The sequence below is a fragment of the Brassica oleracea genome, chromosome C5 (assembly GCF_000695525.1).
Source record: "Brassica oleracea var. oleracea cultivar TO1000 chromosome C5, BOL, whole genome shotgun sequence".
NCBI classification, from domain to species: Eukaryota; Viridiplantae; Streptophyta; class Magnoliopsida; order Brassicales; family Brassicaceae; genus Brassica; species Brassica oleracea.
This window is the reverse complement of record NC_027752.1, coordinates 46,031,679-46,052,421: the sequence shown is the minus strand read 5'-3', so window position 1 is coordinate 46,052,421 and position 20,743 is coordinate 46,031,679. Positions and strand designations below refer to the sequence as shown.

Sequence of the window (20,743 nt, the reverse complement as noted above, 5' to 3'; positions counted from 1 at the left end):
GTTTTAAAATTTCTAAACACATTCTACAGTTATATCAATGTATATTAAACTCTCTTTCATGGTACGTGGACATCGTTTTAATTTTTTGTCAATTAATTTGTAAAACGTCATAATACTCCTAAAATTGGTGGACAAACCACTGTAAAATCGCTATTTCTAGAGAAACGGTGACAACAAAAGTTCCAAACCTCTTTGACATTCATTATATGTTAGTGAATGATGCAACTATGCACTAAAACAGTATTTTCATATTTTTGAATTTTTCTCAAAATCTTTGTGTTAACCCCATACGAAAATATGAAATATTTTGGTTTAAATGTTCTATATACTGAAGCCTATGATCTTTAGTGTTGTTTTAAAATTTCTAAACACATTCTACAATTGTATTAATGTATACTAAACTATCTTTCAAGGTACATGAGCATCGTTTTAATTTTTTGTCAATTAATTTAGTAAAATTTCATAATACTCTTTAAATTGGTGTACTATCCACTATAAAATCGCTATTTTATAGAGAAATGGTGCCAACAAAAATTCCATACCTCTTTGACATTCATCATATGTTAGTGAAAGATGCAACTATGCATTAAAATAGTATTTTCATATTTTTTTGAATTTTTCTTAAAATCTATGTGTTAACCCCTACGAAAATATTGTATTTTTCGGTAAATGCTTTATATACTGAAGCCTATGATATTTAGTGTAGTTTTAAAATTTCTAAACACATTCTACAGTTATATCAATGTATATTAAACTCTCTTTCATGGTACGTGGACATCGTTTTAATTTTTTGTCAATTAATTTAGTAAAACGTCATAATACACCTTAAATTGGTGGATTAACCACTGTAAATCGTTATTTTCTAGAGGAACGGTGCCAAAAAAATTTCTAAACCTCTTTGACCTTCATCCATGCATTAAAACATTATTTTCATATTTTCTCAAAATCTATGTGTTAACTCCTACGAAAATATTGATGTTTTCGGTAAATGCTCTATATACTGAAGCCTATGATCTTTAGTGTTGTTTTAAAATTTCTAAACACATTCTACAATTGTATTAATGTATACTAAACTATCTTTCAAGGTACATGAGCATCGTTTTAATTTTTTGTCAATTAATTTAGTAAAACTTCATAATACTCTCTAAATTGGTGAACTAATCACTATAAAATCGCTATTTTATAGATTTTATAGAGAAACGGAGACAACAAAAGTTTCAATCCTCTTTGAACTTCATCATGTGTCAGTGAAAGATGCAACAATGCAAAAAAAAATAGTATTTTCATATTTTTGAATTTTTCTCAAAATCTATGTGTTAACCCCTCCGAAAATATTGAACTTTTCGTTAAATGTTCTATATACTGAAGCCTATGATCTTTAGTGTTGTTTTAAAATTTCTAAAAACATTCTTCATTTTTATTAATGTATATTAAACTCTCTTTCATGGCACATGGGCAGCGTTTTAGTTTTTTGTCAATTAATTTAGTAAAACTTCATAATACTCCCTAAAGTTATGGACCACTATAAAATCATTATTTTCTAGAGAAACGGCGAAAACAAAAGTTTCAAACCTCTTTGAATTTCATCATATTTTAGTGAAGGATGCAACTATGCATTAAAACAGTATTTTCATATTTTTAATTTTTCTCAAAATCTATGTGTAAATATTGAAAATTTCAGTAAATGCTTTATATACTTAAGCCTATGATCTTTAGTGTTGTTTTAAAATTTCTAAACACATTCTAAATTTGTATTAATGTATATTAAACTCTCTTTCATGGTACGTGGACATCGTTTTAGTTTTTCGTCAATTAATTTAGTAAAACTTCATAATACTCCTCAATTGGTGGACTATCCACTATAAAATCGCTATTTTCTAGAGAAACAGAGACAACAAAAGTTTCAAACCTCTTTGATCTTCATCATATGTTAGTGAAGGATGCTACTATGCATTAAAGCAGTATTTTCATATTTTTGATTTTTTTTCTCAAAATCAATGTGTTATACCCCCTACGAAAATATTGAATTATTCGGTAAATACTCTATATACTGAAGCCTATGATCTTTAGTGTTATTTTAAAAATTTTAAACACATTCTACATTTGTATCAATGTATATTAAACTCTCTTTCATGGTACATGGGCATCGTTTAAATTTTTTGTCAATTAATTTAGTAAAACTTCATAATACTTCCTCAATTGGTGGACTAACCACTATAAAATCGTTATTTTCTAGAGAAACGGAGACAACAAACGTACCAAACCTCTTTGAACTTCATCATACGTTAGTGAAGGATGCAACTATGCATTAACCCGTATGCATTAACCGCTATTTTCATATTTTTGAATTTTTCTCAAAATCTATGTGTTAACCCCTACGAAAATATTGAATATTTTGGTAAATGCTCTATATTCTTAAGCCTATGATATTTAGTGTTGTTTTAAAATTTTTAAACACATTCAACATTTGTATTAATGTATATTAAACTCTCTTTCATGGTACATGTGCATCGTTTTAATTTTTTGTCAATTAATTTAGTAAAACTTCATAATACTTCCTAAATTAGTGGACTAACCATTGTAAAATCGCTATTTTGTTGAGAAAAAAGACAACAAAAGTTCCAAACCTCTTTTAACTTCTTTATATGTTACTGAATGATGCAATTATGCATTAAAATAGTAATTTCAAATTTTTGAGTTTTTCTCAAAGTCTATGTGTTATAACCCCCTACGAAAATATTGAATATTTTGGTAAATGCTCTATATTCTTAAGCCTATGATATTTAGTGTTGTTTTAAAATTTCTAAACATATTTTACATTTTTATTAATGTATACTAAACTCTCTTTCATGTTACATGGGCATCGTTTTAATTTTTTGTCAATTAATTTAGTAAAACTTCATAATACTCCCTAAATTGGTGGACTAACCACTATAAAATCGTTATTCTCTAAAACAAACGGAGACAACAAAAGTCCAAACATCTTTGACCTTCATCATATGTTAGTGAATGATGCAACTATCCATTAAAACAGTATTTTCATATTTTTGAATTTTCTCAAAATTTATGTGTTAACCCCCACGAAAATATTAAATTTTTCGGTAAATGCTCTATATACTGAATCCTATAATCTTTAGTGTTGTTTTAAAATTTCCAAACACATTCTACATTTGTATTATTGTATATTAAACTCTCTTTCATGGTATATGGACATCGTTTTAATTTTTTGTCAATTAATTTACTCTAAATTGGTGGACTAACCACTATAAAATCGTTATTTTCTAGAGAAACGGAGACAACAAAAGTTCTAAACCTCTTTGACCTTCATCATATGTTAGTGAATGATGAAACTATGTATTGAAACAGTATTTTCATATTTTTAATTTTTTTTTCAAAATCTATGTGTTAACCTACGAAAGTATTGATTTTTCGGTAAATGCTCTAATGTTGAAGCCTATGATCTTTTGTGTTGTTTTAAAATTTTTAAACACATTCTACATTTGTATGAATGTATATTAAACTCTCTTTCATGGTACATGGGCATCGCTTTAATTTTTTGTCAATTAATTTAGTAAAAATTCATAATACTCCCTAAATTGGTGGACTAACCGCTATAAAATCGTTATTCTCTAGAAAAACGGAGACAAAAAAATTTCAAACCTTTTTGACCTTCATCATATGTTAGTGAAGGATGCAACTATGAATTAAAATAGTATTTTCATAGTTTTGAATTTTTCTCAAAATCTATGTGTTAACAACCCCTACAAAAATATTAAATTTTCGGTAAATACTCTATATACTGAGCCTATAATCTTTGTTATTTTAAAATTTCGAAACACATTATACTTTTGTATTAATGTATATTAAACTTTTTTCATGGTACATGGGCATCGTTTTAATTTTTTGTCAATTAATTTAGTAAAACTTTATAATACTCTCTAAATTGGTGGACTAATCACTATAAAATCGTTGTTCTCTAGAAAAACGGAGACCACAAAAGTTCCAAACCCCTTTGATATTTATCGTATGTTAGTGAAGAATATAACTATACACTAAAATAATAACCTCTACAAAAATTTTAATTTTCGGTAAATAATCTAGATTGAACAAACCTAGTTGAAACCAAGTTAGAATGTGGTACATGAATGTAAAAAAAATTAATAGATAAACACATTCGAAAACAAACAAAAACAATAGTTCATACACTCCTCACATCAAATCCAGAAAAATTAAAAACACCACAAGTCTCAGAATAACTTAGTAACGCTTGGTTCAATTATCACAAATCAAGCAAGAGAAAAACTTTTGCATAAAAGATTTTGGACTTGAGTGACGAGTAGTTCCTTGAGAAAGATCAACGATCTCATGTTCATCACGACCTACCTCTTTAGCCTTCTTGGACTCACCATAGAACTTAGTGAAAGCTTCCTCTACGTACTTAGCCGCATCAGAAACCTTCATGTTGTCCACTAGCTTCAACGGGTAAATGTCTTTGATATGATCACCTCTTATAACAGCCGCTGCTTGAATCAGCTCAATCTGAAAATCCGTGAGATCTTCATCTTCTTCCTGTGTTCCAATGGCTCTTGCCCTTGGAAGTTCAGGTAGTGTAACTGAAAAAATCAAGAAAAAAGTATTACATAACGAACCTATGGGCCATGATCGACTAGTAACAGATAGTTACCAGGGCAGTCAGTTCTTGGGCTGGTACGGTTGATGATAGCATCAAATGTTCCGGCCCATTCGTCACGCTTTGTAAGAAAGCTCTTGAGGTTGAATATCTTCTTCAGTGTCGCTGGAATCGATGAATGCTCAAACTGTGACGTTGGCTCTGGTCCGTTTGGCTCGTGTAACACTATAACATGTCGTGTTAATCAAAATCATTAACCGGTTTGGACCAACAATACTGCTGACGGTTCCAATAAAAAACATACGTACCGGTTCCAGGTTCGATCCAAGGTGAGATTAGCAATGCAGGAACCCTAACACCGAGCCGGTCAAATTTAAAGTTAAACGGCGGGCCTCCAACAAGACCATCAGGATTTGGAACACCTGTGACTGGAGTAGGGACATGGTCATAGTAACCACCATGCTCATCATAAACAACAACGAAGAGAATCTCGTTCCACTGAGGGCTAGCTCTCAAGGCTTCGTAGATCTCCTTGACTAGGTTTTGGCCCTCAGCGACGTCGTTTTTGGGGTGATCATCGTTGGCCGGAGCAGACAAAACTTTGAAGTATCTCGGTTCGATGACCACGTAGTTTGGAAGCTTCCCTTCTTTGCAGTGTCTCTTGAAGCTTAAGTGGTATTGATGGAAGTTGTCCACGTACTTTAGCTTCCTCATGTTCCTAATTGAATTAAATTTTAAATTAGCGAATTCTTACATTTACATGACTAGTTCTGTTTAATAACTAATAAGTATACAAAAGTACCAAATAGACCACCAAGAAACAACGTATTCCTTGGACACATGCAAAACTCAATTATTATTATCTTCCCCCAAAATCGAATCTCTGATACAATAAGTTTGAAAAATCAAGATTTGTGATCCGTCTTAATCAAATTATTTGTAGAAACAGTACGATCATGTGAATTATTATTTCCGACAAAAATGTGAATTATTATTTTATACTGTTGAATGTTTTTTTTTGGAGTTTAGTAATAAAATGTAACAATATAATTACTAAGCAACTCCATTTAATATAGACTACAAATCGAAAGAATCTAATTAGTTTCCTTTTCCTAAAGCACTTTAGTGGTTAGTACTTGATCATTACTACATGAAACATTTTCTTTTTGAAAAGAATAGATCAATCATGGAGGATTTGAATTCATTTTCGTTATATTAAAATGAATAGTAGATATATTGCAATCTAGGTGTCACAACATTTCGTCGGTTCATCATTATCATGTTTGTCGTCATCTTCATCTTCATATACTATTATAATCCTACAATCATAGCCCGTAACTTTGACTTTTACGTTTTTATATTTTGTTTCTTAAATAATGGAAAGTATCTTACCTGTAAAAGAGGCAATTAGGAAAAGATTGGTAGTAAATCCCAAACGTGAATCCACTCTCTTCAAGTGATTCAAACACTGTCTTCTGAGGAAACCCACGGACCAGTGTGTTAGTGTCATTGCTAAACGCACCGTTTGATGTAGCCGAGTGAACGTATAGACGGTTAGGCTGCGTTGACGATGGTAACGACGAAAACCACCGATCACATACGGCGAATTCTTGAACTAGCTCCTTGAACACGGGGAGCCTCTCAGGCGGAAACCCTTGCATGACTACTTTCTCCGACATCCCTGGTGTGATGGCCTCTGCGTTTTGTACGAACCCGTTCATTGTCGGAGCCGGGTATGGACTCTCGTCACTGAAAGGTTTCCCGAACACCTGCTCGTAGATCGCCTGAAAAATCAAGAAAATATGAATCAATGACCGGTTTAGTAAACTAAAAGAAACCGATTTTATTTTGGTTATTTGGTTTTGCTTCGGGATGAAAACCGAAAGAGAACCAATAAATAAAAAGCCATTTACCATACCAAATACTGTAATTTAGACAAAGTAAGAGAGACTAAACCACCGAACAACATAAACCGAACCTTATACCGGTTTAAATAAATATAATTTCTCTAATCAAGGATTCAAAACTAAACCGGTGGTATACCTGGAAGGAGTGACCGGGATCAGGATCAATGTTCTGAGATTCTTTGCCGAAGAAAACTTGTGCAGAGTTCGGGTCTGACGTGGATATCGGGTTGGATCTTGGTTCGGATTCGGATACTCCATCGATTTCGGGGTTTAGCTCCTTAAACCAACCTAACATGTGATCAAACGACCTGTTTTCCTGTACCAAAACGACGATGGTTTTGATCGGAGAAGCTGATGAGCCACCGCCTGAGCTGGTCTCCTCCACCATTATCTTTTATTTCTTGATGAACAATCTGACTTGTGTAGTTCTCTCTCTCTCTCTCTCTCTCTCTCTCTCTCTGAATTACTAACGAAATGATAGCTTATTTTATAGGGTTGATATCAAGGAAACACGAGGTCCAATTCATTTATTTTTATATGGTAAGTAAATCACATAGATCTCATTACATAAATGGTTTTGTAATGTTATTATTTTATTCTTTACCATGTATAAAGAAGAAAAATCTAGCAACGTCAGATTTGTCACGGTCGGCAAGGTGGCAGAAGAAAAACGTTTTACAAGTTTATATTCTGTAGCCATATATTGACTTAACAAACTTCTTAACTATTTCCAATCTATTAATTTGTGTTTTTTTCTCTCGACGTTGCTTGTTAAAATATGTCATATGTGATCAATGTACTACTTGAGCATCTGCGTAGTTGGTATTAGAAACTTACTTTGAAAATTGTGAATTGTGTAGTTTGTAAGAAATTATGAATTGTGAATAAATTATTTCTCATATTTTTTTTGGTAAAATGTTAATATTATTATACCAATTTTTCAGTTTAAGACATAATTACAATAAGAAAACTAGTAGTATATTGGAGAGAAGATCCCACATCGGAAATATGAAAGGGATTTGAGTAATATATAAGAGACTTGGACCAATCCACTAATTGCCAATTGGTTTTAAGTTGGAAGTCCATGAAACTTATAATGGTATCAGAGCCGGCCCAATACATGACCCATTAATCCGGCTCGGACAGTGGCCCGATCATCCCATTAGCTGATGGTCCATAGAAGGCTCAGTTTCGTCGAGATCGCTAGAAAATAAAGCATGATTTCGGAGGGGTATGATGGATTATGCGAGATTAATGGTTATACGCACCATTATCTCGAGGGAGCGTATTGGAGAGAAGATCCCACATCGAAAATATGAAAGGGATTTGCGTAATATATAAGGGGCTTTGACCAATCCACTAATTGTCAATTGGTTTTAAGTTGGAAGCCCATGAAACTTATCATAGTAGGATGCATAAATTAAACTAAACACAAACTACACGGTAATGAAATCAACCCGAACCAACGACTCAACTGAATCTCCAACCCAGCTAAGCAACGAGACACAGTCAGACCAAAGCACACAGAAGCGGTCGGGGTCGAGAGCGGGACACCAGAAGCTACCGAGAGAAAGGCGCCCTCTAACCTTGATGCTACGGCTCCTGCAGCTTCATACCACCCTTCCCCAACCTGAACCGAACTGAGAATCAAACTACGAACAAATTCAAACCACTCGACAACGATGACATCCGATGGTACGAGAACAAGCTCCTAGCGATGATGTCATCGTTCGGAGGGGGAACAAGGAGATTGTCGTCACCAGCCCCACCCACCATGACCATTACACCCGTTGAACCTCACTCTCATATAGAGAGATCGGACCGCAAGAGTCTCGCCCTCCGGACACCACACCGCAAGAGAAAGAACCGCCCGATCGACCAGCTATTGCACGGGTAATAGACCCAGACTCGTACCACCGATGGAGCCAAGATCGAATCGCCTACCTTATTGGAGTGAAAGAGAGACGAGAGGCTCCTGGACGATGGAGGGAACAACTTCCAGATAAGAACGGAGCACACGCTCTGAAAGAACGTAAAAAAATGAAGCTCGACTACGCACGCGCCACCACCACGTCCTGCGCGCGTCACCACGAAAGCTCGCCAGAGTTTCGAAGACCGACCCCGAAGAACTTACATGCACCCGCTGGAGACCACCAGCAGAAGGAAGGAGACAACAAACTCCAGATCGGGACCAGGTACACCACCACACGGAGGAGTGCACCGATAAAAGCTTAGGCTCACCATAGCCTCGCGCTCCACCACTTGAACCGATGCACCTCTGAGGAAAAAAATTCTGGACAGGAGACTCAGCCGCAAAGAGAAACAGATCAGGAGAACACAAACACGTCGTCCTCTAGCGCTAGAACCACCGGAAACAAGACTCAGGAGCAGCAAACCACCGGATCTGAACTAGATCTGGCCGAAGAGGACAATCGATTTAACCGAAGAAAGGACAGGGGAGGATAGACAACGACGAAAAGAAGCGAAACAAGAAGATTACGAGTCCTGGCGGCGATCGCCGGAGATGAATGAAACAACGAAAATCCTAGAGATTTAGAGAAAATCGGGAGAGGAAAAGTGTAGAGAGAGAAAAGTCTGTCGGGACATTTTCTCATGTTGTTAGCATATTAGCAGCTTGGGATTATCGGTTTTCACATATATAGTTTAATGTAAATTTGGTAAGGAGACTGGGAAAAAGGTGGGCATGGAGAAGGTAGATTAGAGATATGCTTCCAGATTTTACTATTGGCTGGTTATTATTGGCTGCTGCATCAATTATTAGTCGTGTATCAATACTGGGAAGAAGTTTTAATAAATCTACTTATGAAAGTTGTTTGGACTTTTTTGTTACACTTATTTTTTTTTTGGTCCTACAATTAATCACTCTAATTATACATAATTAATAACTCTAACTACCTATGAAAAATTGTGATGTTCGTGAGATATTAATTGTGTTACCATAAAAATTAACGAACACCCCTAATTTCGTGGGATCACAATCATTGTGATATGTGTGGGATATTAATATCACTAAGATCACAATCATATTAAAGCTAAAATAATATTCCATATTTTATACATGTACTAATAATATCATTAAACATTGTATCATGACATCTTATATAGTTTCAAATATTTACAAAATTAAATTTGATAAATCGCATATCATATGTTAAAATAAAATTATATTTATATTATGTTAACTTAATTTTTATAGAATGTATTATAATAAAAAAAATATTAATAAAGTTTAAAAACTATGAGAAATCTTACAAATATGTTCTATTGAATTAGTTAAAAAAATCTATCAAATAAATCTTAAACCATATCAATTTAACAAATGTAAAACTTATAAAATACACACAAAATATAATGAGAAAATAGGTTTGGGTACTCAAGTATTCGGATCGGTTCCTTTCTATCTTGGTTATTTGGATTCTAAACATTTGGACCCAAATAGATATTTGATTTTTTTTTTATTCAGGTTTAGATGGGTTCTTTCATGTTCGGATCAGTTTGGAATCATAATTCAAATACATGTAAAATACATGTAATATTTGAGTATGTAGCATGGATAGGTCGGTTCATATATTTAAGTTTTGCCAAAGATCATAAGTACCTGAAAACCTGAAAAATGATAGCGGGTTAATAGCATGTTTTGGCTTTTACCGTATTTTTATCATATTTTGTTTTATTAAATTCAAAATATGACTATATACAGATTTATTGAATCTATCGGTTTGACTATGTTGCATCTGTGTGTCTTAAATCTCTGTGCACCAGTAAAAGTCCAGCACTCGTGGATCGGACGATTTGGAAAATTTACTTTTTCTAAATAAGTATATATTTCTAAAAAAAAGGAAATCGGGGTTTGAAGCTGCTATAAATATGAGTCTAAGGGTTTGTAAGATTATTCATTCACACAATAATAAAAAACCCTAAACGGGTATTTGCCTCAATATGTTTTGTTTTCTACTGTTTTCTTGATTAATTCATGGCTGTTCACAACATACTGTATATCTCGATTGGATATGAAAATACTATTTAAAATTCAAACATTATAATAGAGAAAGTTTAAAATCATTTATTCCTAATAAAAAGTTATAAATTTATTCAAATTTTATCAAACGGACAACAAAAAATATTCGCGCTTTTCAAGCGCGGACCAAAATCTAGTATCATTTAAAATAAGCCTAGTAGCTGAATTAGGTGTTGACCGATTAAAATAAAATTAGGCACTAATTATTGGATACATTGTTAGTGTATAGCACGTTTTTGCATGAATCATTTTATTAACAGAGTATTACAAAGTTACGATTTTAGTTTTAAATATGTTTTAAAAATTGTCCAGTAATACATTTTGTTAACTAAAAGAGTCACGATATATCCTCTTCAATATTGCATATAACAGGTAGAAAATCGGAATAATACTTTTAGTATATATTATGATTTGTAACAATACGTTGCAGATGCATTCATGTTAAAATTAATTAAGAAATGTTATATTCTGTAATCATTTACAATAACAAATTTACAACTAAAGTTTAGGACCCACTTGTATTATGTTTACTCTTTAATATGATCTACTCATCAATCGAATAACTAAAGTATATAAATATGAAAATAGGTAAGTTCTTGATTAAAAGTAAAAACATTATGTTAGAAGCTATTAGAGCTTTAATTTCTTAAATAAAACATCACAACATTCTACACATTGTCGGATTATATATCCCCTCACACACAAACAAGAACTTTACATTTTTTGTATACTTTACTAATCATGACGCAGAAAACAAGAGAATAACTTAGTAAATAAATACGTTTGAGTTTGCAGCATGTGGTACTTCTGATTGTGATGGTATCACAACATGATCACCATTATCCATGCAATTATATTTCTCATCACATCCTCTTTCTATTGAAATCATGTTCGTTCTGTGAATTACTCAATCGAGACCATAATAAAGTTTATTCAGTGATGCATGACCCTCTTTTGGGTTTAACCCTCTCATGCAGCTACTAATCATATAATGATTCAAACACTGTCCGTATTTAATGTTGAACCCATTTGAGTCGCTTATGACAGGGAAAACAACAAAGGAGTAGTGAAATGCTACTTCCCGTGGTTGGTGTTTGGTTATGGACTTGGACTATTCTTAACATACTTGGGACTATATATATTATCTTATATTAACAATCCGAGATAACTCAGGTTTTAATGTGATTATGTGAAGAACAGCTTTTTTCTACTCCAAGGTTTTTAGACTTTAGTAACATCATAGGCTTTTTAAAATCGGATTTTTGTTTTAGATTTTAATGTGAAACTTAAATACAAGTTGACCAGAAAAAAATCTTAAATACACGTAGGATAGAGTGGAACGTGAGGTGTTTGAACATTTTTACAGTGGGTAATATAATAAATTATTTTGGTGCACTAAAAGTAAATTCAATAAAAAAGTAATATATTTATGTTAATCCAACGGCTAGTATTTATTGGATTGTGGTAAACAACGGCACAATGTTGGGAGTGATGCAAAAATGGACATTGGGAGTGTTGCAAAGAAAAAGAAAACTGGGGTCTATTTATATTTGTTATCAGAGAGGATGAATCAATTATTTCATTTCTCTTCCTTCTTCAGATTATTTCTCCGATTACTTGCGGCAAAGAAAAGATTTAGCCGGAGATGGAGTGCTTAAGCTTTTAGAGAAGAGTTCGTACGGCTCAATGTTGTTCACATCAGTGATAACTAACTCCAGTCGTCGGGATAAAGAGTTGCTTGAAAAGGAGACGATTCCCATGGAAACAGAGTCTAGGACGGGTACGTTTCTCTTTTCTTGAAACTTTTTTAAACAAAAACAAAATGTTTTTATTTTACTAACGATGAACTGTTTTGTAAAGTTTGTTTTCACTGGAATTTTTTTTAAAAAAAAATTTCAAACTTGGGGAAAATTTCTATATTATTTGGTTGATAATGAAAACTTAATGTGTAATTTGTGAAAAGTATTAGGAGTTACATCCGGTCAGTGATAGTTAGAGATTGTATATTTCTAACATCCGGTTAGCGATTGTATATTTCTTTTGTCTTGGCACTTATGAGCATTTAGTTCTTCTTAATCAATCTCCTAATGAAGCAATTTTTCCTCTTGTTTTGTGCGTAGATTCTTTCTTACTTGCTTTTATGTTTTTGTTTCCTTTGATCCTTTTGCTTGTTTTAACTTTCTTCTTGTATTTGTTTCTTTTATTGGCTAAGAGACAAATATGCTAGTGGAAAGGCGAATGATGTTAATAATGCAAAGAAGATCAAAGCTTATATGGACAAAGTCTACACGGGTACGTACGCTCCTCTTTTCTCAAACTTTTTTAAATAACCATAAACTGATTTTGTAAAGTTATTTTCACTACAATGTTAAAAAAAAAAACTTTCAAACTTGGGGGAAAATTTCTATATTATTTGGTTGATAATGAAAACTTAATGTGTAATTTGTGAAAAGTATTAGAAGTAACATCCGGTCAGTGATAGTTAGAGATTGTATATTTCTAACATCCGGTTAGCGATTGTATATTTCTTTTGTCTTGGCACTTATGATCATTTAGTTCTTCGTAATCAATCTCCTAATGAAGCAATTTTCCCTCTTGTTTTTTTTCTAAAATCAACATCACATTTGCTTTCTTGTTTTGTGTTTCTTACTTGCTTTTATGTTTATGATTCCTTTGATTTTTCTGCTTGTTTTAACTTTCTTCTTGTGTTTGTTGCTTTTACTGGATAAGAGAGAAATCTGCTAGTGGAAAAGCGAATGATGTTAATAATATAAAGAGGATCAAAGCTTATATGGACAAGGTTGAGCTATAGAGCATTCAAACATATGTGTTGATAAGTCTGTGTTGGATGAGAGATGGTTGAGCTATAGAGCATTCAAACATATGTGTTGATAAGTCTGTGTTGGATGAGAGATGGTTGAGCTATAGAGCATTCAAACATATGTGTTGATAAGTCTGTGTTGGATGAGCATCTCTCATCCCCTCTGCTTCCGAGACCATCAACCATCTTCTTCAGCAAGATGTAAGCTATAACAATGCTCACTTAAAAGATTACTTACATGTTTCTGAAGATTTGTTTGGTTCGTTTTGCAGGAAAGGTAACACTATTACCGCTATCTTGCATAAGAAGCCACTGAACACAGTCTTTGAAAGCCTATGAGGTGTTCTATCTATACATATAGAGAGTCTTTATTGAATACTCTCTGTTCTATCTAAACTTATCAGTTTTTTCCTTTACAGATTGTCACTACTGCTGCTGAGGCTAAACTTCCTCCTACACATCCTGTCAGATTGGGGTTGGCCTTGAACTTCTCTGTCCTCTACTACGAGATTATGAGCTCACCTTAAAGGTTTTTAGAGATTGTTTAGTTACTAAAAAGTAAACCTTAGAAGACTCAATATATTATTTTTTAATTCAAAAAAAAATATATATATATATATGTTGAATAAATAGTGAAATGTAGAATGTAGAAAATATATATATGTATGTTGTACTCTGCTTCGACCGTTTGAGTGTCCTGATGCATGTCTCAGACACTGTTTTTCTTGTTTGTAATTTGAAACTCATTGCTGTCTTTTGTCCACCCAATTGCTCTACTTTTAGACCATTTGTCATGGATCCAAATATAAAGTGATAATCAAGCTTGCATTTCTTGAAATCTTCTGAACATTTTACTCATTTAGCGATGTAAGTGTAACCGTAGCAAGCAGAGTCAAACTCCAAAAGAACATGTTAAAAAAAAGAAAAATATGAATAATTTGTTGAACGATGATGATGATGATTATGGTGATGGGGCTTTTTATATTCAAGCGAATGATGATGATGATGATGATATGAGAGGAAGTGCTTTCAAAGATTATAAGCACTGTGATTACAGATTAGACAAGGGATTAAGCATTGTGATTAGAGATTACCTCATTACTTGTCAAAGTTCCACGTAAACAAAGAATAGGACCCAAATACATTATTTGAAACAGTAAGTTACGAAAGATTATGTGCCAGTTACAACAACAAGAGCATACAAATGCCACAAAGAAATATTGTTTCCTTGTGCTCAAAATAATCGACCGAGAAAGTACTTCTATAAGATTTCTAGTAACAAAGTTCTTGGTGCAAAAACATATGATTGATTTGACTCTTATGTATCTTCATTTGTGTTGCACAAAAAAAATGTATCTTCATTTGAAAACGATACTGCTTATGTTATCTTCATTTGAAAACGCTATTCATTTGAAAACGCTATTCACCACCGATCATTGCAGCTACAAGCTCCGTCTTTGAAGAGATGGAACCGATTAGCATCCCTCACTAATATCTCACGCCCTACTATCTTCGATATCAGCTTCGTGACTTCATGACAATCACCACAGACACGAAGGTTTTTCATCACTTGCAATGGAGTCCCTGGTTCTGTGTTCAACAGTCCAAACGCAATCGCTAGCCTCTCGCTGTGACCACATACTAAACGTCTCTTCTCTTCCTCTTCCTCTAGATTCTGCGACACTTCCCGTGGATCAGGAACATACCCTTCTTTAGCCATCAGGCTGTATAGCATCTCCAATGACTCCTGTATGGCTTCGAACTGAGGAGCTGAAACATCTCCTGCGCGGAACAGATAAACTTTCTTACTCACTTCAATCCAGCTATATCCAGGGTTCTTCTTTCTCTCTTTGTCTTTCAAGGATTTGCGGATTAGGCTCACTTTGTCCCACTTTCTCAACGCTGCATACGCATTTGATGCTAGAATAGAGTAGCCTGGATCATCCGGGTTCAGTTCAACGATCTTCTTAGAAACTCTTTCCGCAGTCTCCATGTCCCCGCTTGTTCTACAAGCTCTTAGCAGAGATGCCCATACACTAGCATCAGGTTTTACCGGCATCGCTTGAATAAACTCCTCGGCTTTCGAAATCTTTTGAGACCTTGACAACAAATCCACCACACAAGCGTAGTGTTCCATCACCGGTTCGATCTTGTACTGAGTTTTCATCTTCTCGAAGCAAGCCAAGCCTTGTTCCACCAAACCAGAGTGGCTGCAAGCATAGATGATGGCAATGAAGGCAACATTATCCGGAACAACACCGGCTTCTTTTTCCATGTCTGCGAAAGCTGCAAGAGCTTTCTCACCTTCGCCGTACATTCCATACGCGTAGATCATCCCTGTCCATGTCACAACATCTCTTCTACTCATATGCTCAAAGACTTTTAAGGAGCTCTTTAAACAACCACATTTTGAGTACATTTCAATCAGTGCATTCCCTATACGCAACTCCGATTCATACCCAAACCTTAAAAGACAACAGTGGATCTCCTTGCCTAGTCGTTTACCAGCAAGTGAAGCACACATAGGCAATGTAACTAAGAAAGTAGCCATATCAGGCACCACACCGCTGTTCCTCATCTGTGTAGTTACCTGCAAAACACTTGCGAAGTCTCCAGAACGAACACACGCTGAAATAACCATGTTCCATGTTACTGTATCTCTAGTTTCCATGCTATTAAATATCTGCAGAGAATCTCCTTCTTCCCCGCACTTAGCATACATATCAATCAGAGCATTACTAACAGAAACATCGGAATAAAAACCAGACTTTGTCACGCTACAGTGTAGCCCTCTCCCAAATTTCAAGTCTGATAAACGTGTGGAGACAGATAAAAGCATCAAGTAAGTGACATGATCCGCTTGCCCTTCCATCATCATCATCATCTTAAAGAGTTTCACACCTTCCAAAAGATCTCCACTTTGTATATACCCACTGATTAACGAGTTCCATGAAACAGTATCCTTACACTCCATCCCCTTGAACACATCTCTTGCCGCGATCACATCACCGCACTTTGCATACACATCGATCAAGATGTTCCCCACAGTAGCTCCAACCGAAAATCCACCTCTCATCATGTACTCATGAACGTACTTTGCTAAGCTTAAGTCCCTTAAGTGTCCACAGGCACGGAGAATAGAGCTAACCGTTAAGATATCCGCCTTGAACTGATCAAGATTCTCCAAAAACAACCGCACGGACTCTTCATACATATCTAAGTTGAAACACCCACAGATCATAGTATTGTAACTGACTGAGTCTCTAACAACCATCTCATCGAAAACTCGCCTCGCATCCGTTACTCTCCTTAGCTTCAAGTACATTGAGAGTAATCCATTGTTAACCACCACAACAGAGCTAACACCTGACTTCATAACAAAACCGTGAAGTCCTTCTCCTTCTTTGACAGCCAGCAGATTCCCAAACGCATACAGAACACTCGTCACAGTAAACGAATCCGGCATAATCCAAGAGCTTCTTCGCAGCTCACGATAAAGCTCCACAGCTTCCTCGTGATAACCGTGAGAGCTAAACCCGGAGATCAAACTGTTCCAAGAAACTAAATCTCTCACAGGCATTTCGTCGAACACCTGCCGCGCTCTACACAAAACCCCCATCCTCGAGTACATATCAACAACTGCATTCCCCACGTACAAATCAGACTCAAAACCCAATTCGATTATCTGATTATAAACCGAATCTCCGATCTCCTTATCGAATACCCCCGCGCACGCTTTGACGACGGGAGGGAACGTGTACCTATCGGGAGAAACGTTGGCCTCGCGTAGCTTCCCGTAGAACTCGAGTGCTTCGGAGAACAAACCGTTGCGAGAAAGCGCTCTGATGATCGAGTTCCAGAGGTAGACATTCTCCGCGGGAGAGACTCGTTTGAAGACGGAGAGGGAGGAGCGGGGATCTTTGAGATGGGAGTATTTGTCGATGAGCTTGCCGGAGAAGAAGTCGGAGGAGCGTTCGAGGCCTAGAGAGATGACGAGGGCGTGGATTCGGCGGAGGTCTTTGAGGGTGGATGATGATGATGATGAAAGAGCTTTCGAGATGGAAGCTGATGACGGTACCATTGAGCTTATATGTTTGCGCGTAATTCTTCTTTTGTTATCTAGTTTCCGTTTAAAATTCAAATTTTTAATTTTTATAACTTCATTAGTTGACTAATGAATTTGTGAAAAATAATCTAATGATTTAATTAAGAGAAATTTTCTAGGTCGGTTTTTTTTTAAGTTTTTGTCGCAAAAATAGTTTTTAACGAAGAAAATGATTGAAAGAAATTGTATTAAGGATAAAAATACATTTATATCTTAGAATTAACTAATGTAAACTTATGATTTGCAGTTAAGGGAAAGAGTTTTGAAGATATAATTGCAAATTTAAAAAAAAAATATTAAAATTAAAAGTTTTTATTTTGATCTTTTGAAAACTATTTTTATGAAAAAAACTTAAAAGAAACAATTTGAGAAAATTTCATTCCAAAAAAAAAAAAATATATTCTGAAAACGAATTATCACATAGAAATTAATATAAATTTTTAGAGCCAATGTTTGTACTAATTCTATAATTTGTGATCGAATGGTAAGTATATGGAATGTTAATAAAAATGAAGTAGTTAATTACTTGATTAAGATAAATAGTTTGCAAACTTGATGTCAAGACACTTTCTTCACAAGTCAAACCATGTTTACAATCGTTTTAAACAGGTACCAAAAGAGTTAATAGATTATTGACAACGTTAAGAACGAGAACAAGAGCTTCCTTCCATGTTGAGCTAAGAGTCAAGCAGTAGTCTTCACAAAGTGCGTGGACAAGAGCTTTGTGACCTCCAGAAACCCGACTTTGTCTTTTCCTTCGAAGATTTGCTTCAGCTTCTCATCGCAGAAGATCTCCCTCTTGTCAGCAGGATTCTGTTACAAAACAACATTCACCACAATACTTAAGAAAGAATCATTGTGATTAATTGGTGCTTCTCTAACAACTTCACTCAACCAGATAGAATGTATCAGCTCGATTCACATTTACCCCTAAAAGACTATTGTTTTCCTTGCTATTTTTAGGTTCATAAAGCAAAAAGACAAAGGTTTTGAAGACTTCAACCATATCTTCCAGACAGGATATATAACAATGGAGTTGTCGCAACGACACATAAACCCAACTGAGAGGAAATTAGATATAAGTGTAAAGACTCTAAGCAAAGTAACTTCTGCGACATAAACTACTTTTTCAGCAGAACAACAAGACACAACCAGGGATAAAACAGAGAGAGCTTTTCAGATCTGGAAAGCACAAGTGAATCTTTTTTAGTTATCAAACTTCTCTACGAACTTCATCAAGTAAAATGTACCAACGAAACCCTAATTTTCCTCTACATGCAAGATCCAAACTTTACACACACAAAATGCAGAGAAGAGGAGATAAGAGTAAACCTGAAGATCGTGGGACTTGACATAGGTCCAAATCTCTTTGACGGCGTCGGTACGTGTGGTTTCACCGGTACCAAGGAACTGAGCGAGAGCTGGAGAGACAGTCGTCGCCTTGAAGATTCCCGTAGTCCTCGGCGTCTTCTTCTTCGCCAGAGAGTCTGGTTTCGACTTTGGCTTAGGTTTCGCCTTCGGTTTCGCCGCCGACTTCTTGGTGCCTCCAGCGGCGACAGTGCTTGCACTTCGGGAAGAAGAGGTGGCGGCTCGAGATGCAGGAGCTAGAAGCGATCTGAAAACCCTAGCTGCAAGGGAAGACATCTCTCGCTTAGTGACAGAGAAGTGTACTGTGTGATGTTGGAGAATTTATTGAAGAAAGTATTTGGGGGAAAAAAGGTTTGACCTTTGACTCTCTCTCCCACGTGTCGCTTTCTAAGATATGAAACTTGGCCTCTTTGATACCAAAGATTTCAACTTTCAAATCTATCAGGGGGGGAAGTTCTCAAACTTCCTGCTCGAGTCACATCTCTTCTGTGAGCTTAAATCACGAGTTCAGGGACGATTGGAATGAGTATGGGTCTCTTGGAGTCTCTGATGTCAATGGATCATGGAGAAGTAATGGCTGGTGTGGGAAAAATCTAAGGTTGCTATGTATCTTTACAACCATCCCTCATGTACAATTCAAGCTCACTGTTTCATAGACAACATATCAAGTAATCATGGAACATATATGGTAATAGAATGTCTACATGATGAGTCTTATCCTAAGCAATAACAAACCTCCAGGTACACTGTCTAACAATCAGTATATATAAAAACTCTCTCTACAGCTCACTATAATTGTTTGTAACTGTATAGAATCAAGTTGTTACTTAGTTCTATATAAACAATAGTAAATCATTTGAGTAAGATTAATGAGAAAAACAGCTTTATATAGTTAAATACAAAACTTCCTAGACCAATCCTAACATGTCTCTTACAAATAATCTATATAGCATTTCCAAGAAATGAACAAATCTTTCAGCAAAATCATCCAAATGTGCAGAACTTCAAATTCTGAAGAACAATTATTCAAATACTAAAAAAAAGTTTCAAACTTTGTTACTCATAAACCAATCAATCAAGCAGCCAAGTCCCCATCTTTGATCCCCATCTTCATCTGCTCCGCCACAAAGCACTTGGTGATCACATTACAAAACAAATACACAAACTTCACCGAGTCACGCGCCGGGACAGGATACGTAATCTTCTCAAAGAACTCCAACGGCACATTCGGATCAACGATCGCCACCACGGGAATCTGAAGCTTCGCCGCCTCCAACACCACCGAGCTCTTCCTCTCGGCATCAAACACAACAACGCAATCAGGCATCGTCGTCGGCCCGAAGCAGAGCTTCTTGTGCCTGGACCGAAACTTCTTGGGGCTGTAGCTGTTCGTCAGGAACCCTCCCATCTTCCAGAGGTTCGTCGAGCGGTTGTGGTTGTACGCGTCGCCCTGGATGCGGCGCGAGGTGAGCTCGACGATCTCGTCGAAGAGCGGGTTCGTGTTGACGAAGAAGATGTTCCCCCTCGCGCTGGCGAGGTTGGCGACGAAGCTCGCGGCGCTGCGGAGGCAGATCAGGGTCTTGTCGGAGTCGATGATGGTCATCCCGTTGCGGGTCCCGTAGGCGTATTGCTTGAAATGGTGCTCCGCGGCGCGGCGGCCGAGGTGGGAGCCGGTGTTGAGGAGCTTCTGGATTACCGCCCCGTGGAGCGTCATTGATTTGATCGGAGAAAGGTACCGGAGAGAGAGAGGTTTCTAGGGGTTTGTTTAATCACGGATTGGGATTAGATCTGGTGAAGAAATGATGAACGAAGGACTGGGTATTCAGACGTTCGGGTCGGGTCTTGTCTGGATCCGGGTTTTTCGAGTCTTAGA

General features: G+C 35.8%; 4 protein-coding genes and 1 long non-coding RNA gene across 6 annotated transcripts; 1 reads left to right on the top strand and 4 right to left on the bottom strand.

Annotated features, from left to right (window-relative positions):
* Positions 1 to 4,135: 4,135 nt before the first annotated feature.
* LOC106343659 (non-specific phospholipase C3) lies at positions 4,136 to 7,009 on the bottom strand. Its single transcript, XM_013782931.1, has 5 exons — positions 6,674 to 7,009; positions 6,023 to 6,414; positions 4,939 to 5,348; positions 4,685 to 4,855; positions 4,136 to 4,613 (listed from the first exon to the last, which is right to left on the bottom strand). The coding sequence occupies exons 1-5, from the start codon at positions 6,923 to 6,925 to the stop codon at positions 4,273 to 4,275; spliced, it is 1,566 nt and encodes a 521-aa protein (XP_013638385.1). The 5' UTR covers positions 6,926 to 7,009; the 3' UTR covers positions 4,136 to 4,272.
* Positions 7,010 to 12,114: 5,105 nt separating this feature from the next.
* LOC106293420 lies at positions 12,115 to 13,948 on the top strand. 2 transcript variants are annotated; one of them, XR_001260468.1, is made up of 5 exons: positions 12,115 to 12,356; positions 12,789 to 12,868; positions 13,307 to 13,598; positions 13,670 to 13,737; positions 13,817 to 13,948. It is a non-coding gene; the product is annotated as an uncharacterized LOC106293420 (long non-coding RNA). The 2 variants fall into 2 exon arrangements; XR_001260467.1 differs by lacking the exon at positions 12,115 to 12,356 and having other exon boundaries at positions 12,382 to 12,868.
* Positions 13,949 to 14,540: 592 nt separating this feature from the next.
* On the bottom strand, positions 14,541 to 17,478 carry LOC106343606 (pentatricopeptide repeat-containing protein At3g03580). The gene has a single exon (XM_013782867.1). It carries the CDS (start codon positions 17,476 to 17,478, stop codon positions 14,821 to 14,823), a length of 2,658 nt encoding a protein of 885 aa, XP_013638321.1. The 3' UTR covers positions 14,541 to 14,820.
* A 524-nt stretch (positions 17,479 to 18,002) lies between these two features.
* LOC106343178 (protein TRI1) lies at positions 18,003 to 19,300 on the bottom strand. The gene is made up of 2 exons (XM_013782325.1): positions 18,835 to 19,300; positions 18,003 to 18,315 (listed from the first exon to the last, which is right to left on the bottom strand). The coding sequence occupies exons 1-2, from the start codon at positions 19,144 to 19,146 to the stop codon at positions 18,187 to 18,189; spliced, it is 441 nt and encodes a 146-aa protein (XP_013637779.1). The 5' UTR covers positions 19,147 to 19,300; the 3' UTR covers positions 18,003 to 18,186.
* Positions 19,301 to 19,319: 19 nt separating this feature from the next.
* Positions 19,320 to 20,672, bottom strand: LOC106343177 (ribosomal protein S2, mitochondrial). Its single transcript, XM_013782324.1, has 2 exons — positions 19,931 to 20,672; positions 19,320 to 19,515 (listed from the first exon to the last, which is right to left on the bottom strand). The coding sequence occupies exon 1, from the start codon at positions 20,582 to 20,584 to the stop codon at positions 19,946 to 19,948; it is 639 nt and encodes a 212-aa protein (XP_013637778.1). The 5' UTR covers positions 20,585 to 20,672; the 3' UTR covers positions 19,320 to 19,515; positions 19,931 to 19,945.
* Positions 20,673 to 20,743: the final 71 nt, after the last annotated feature.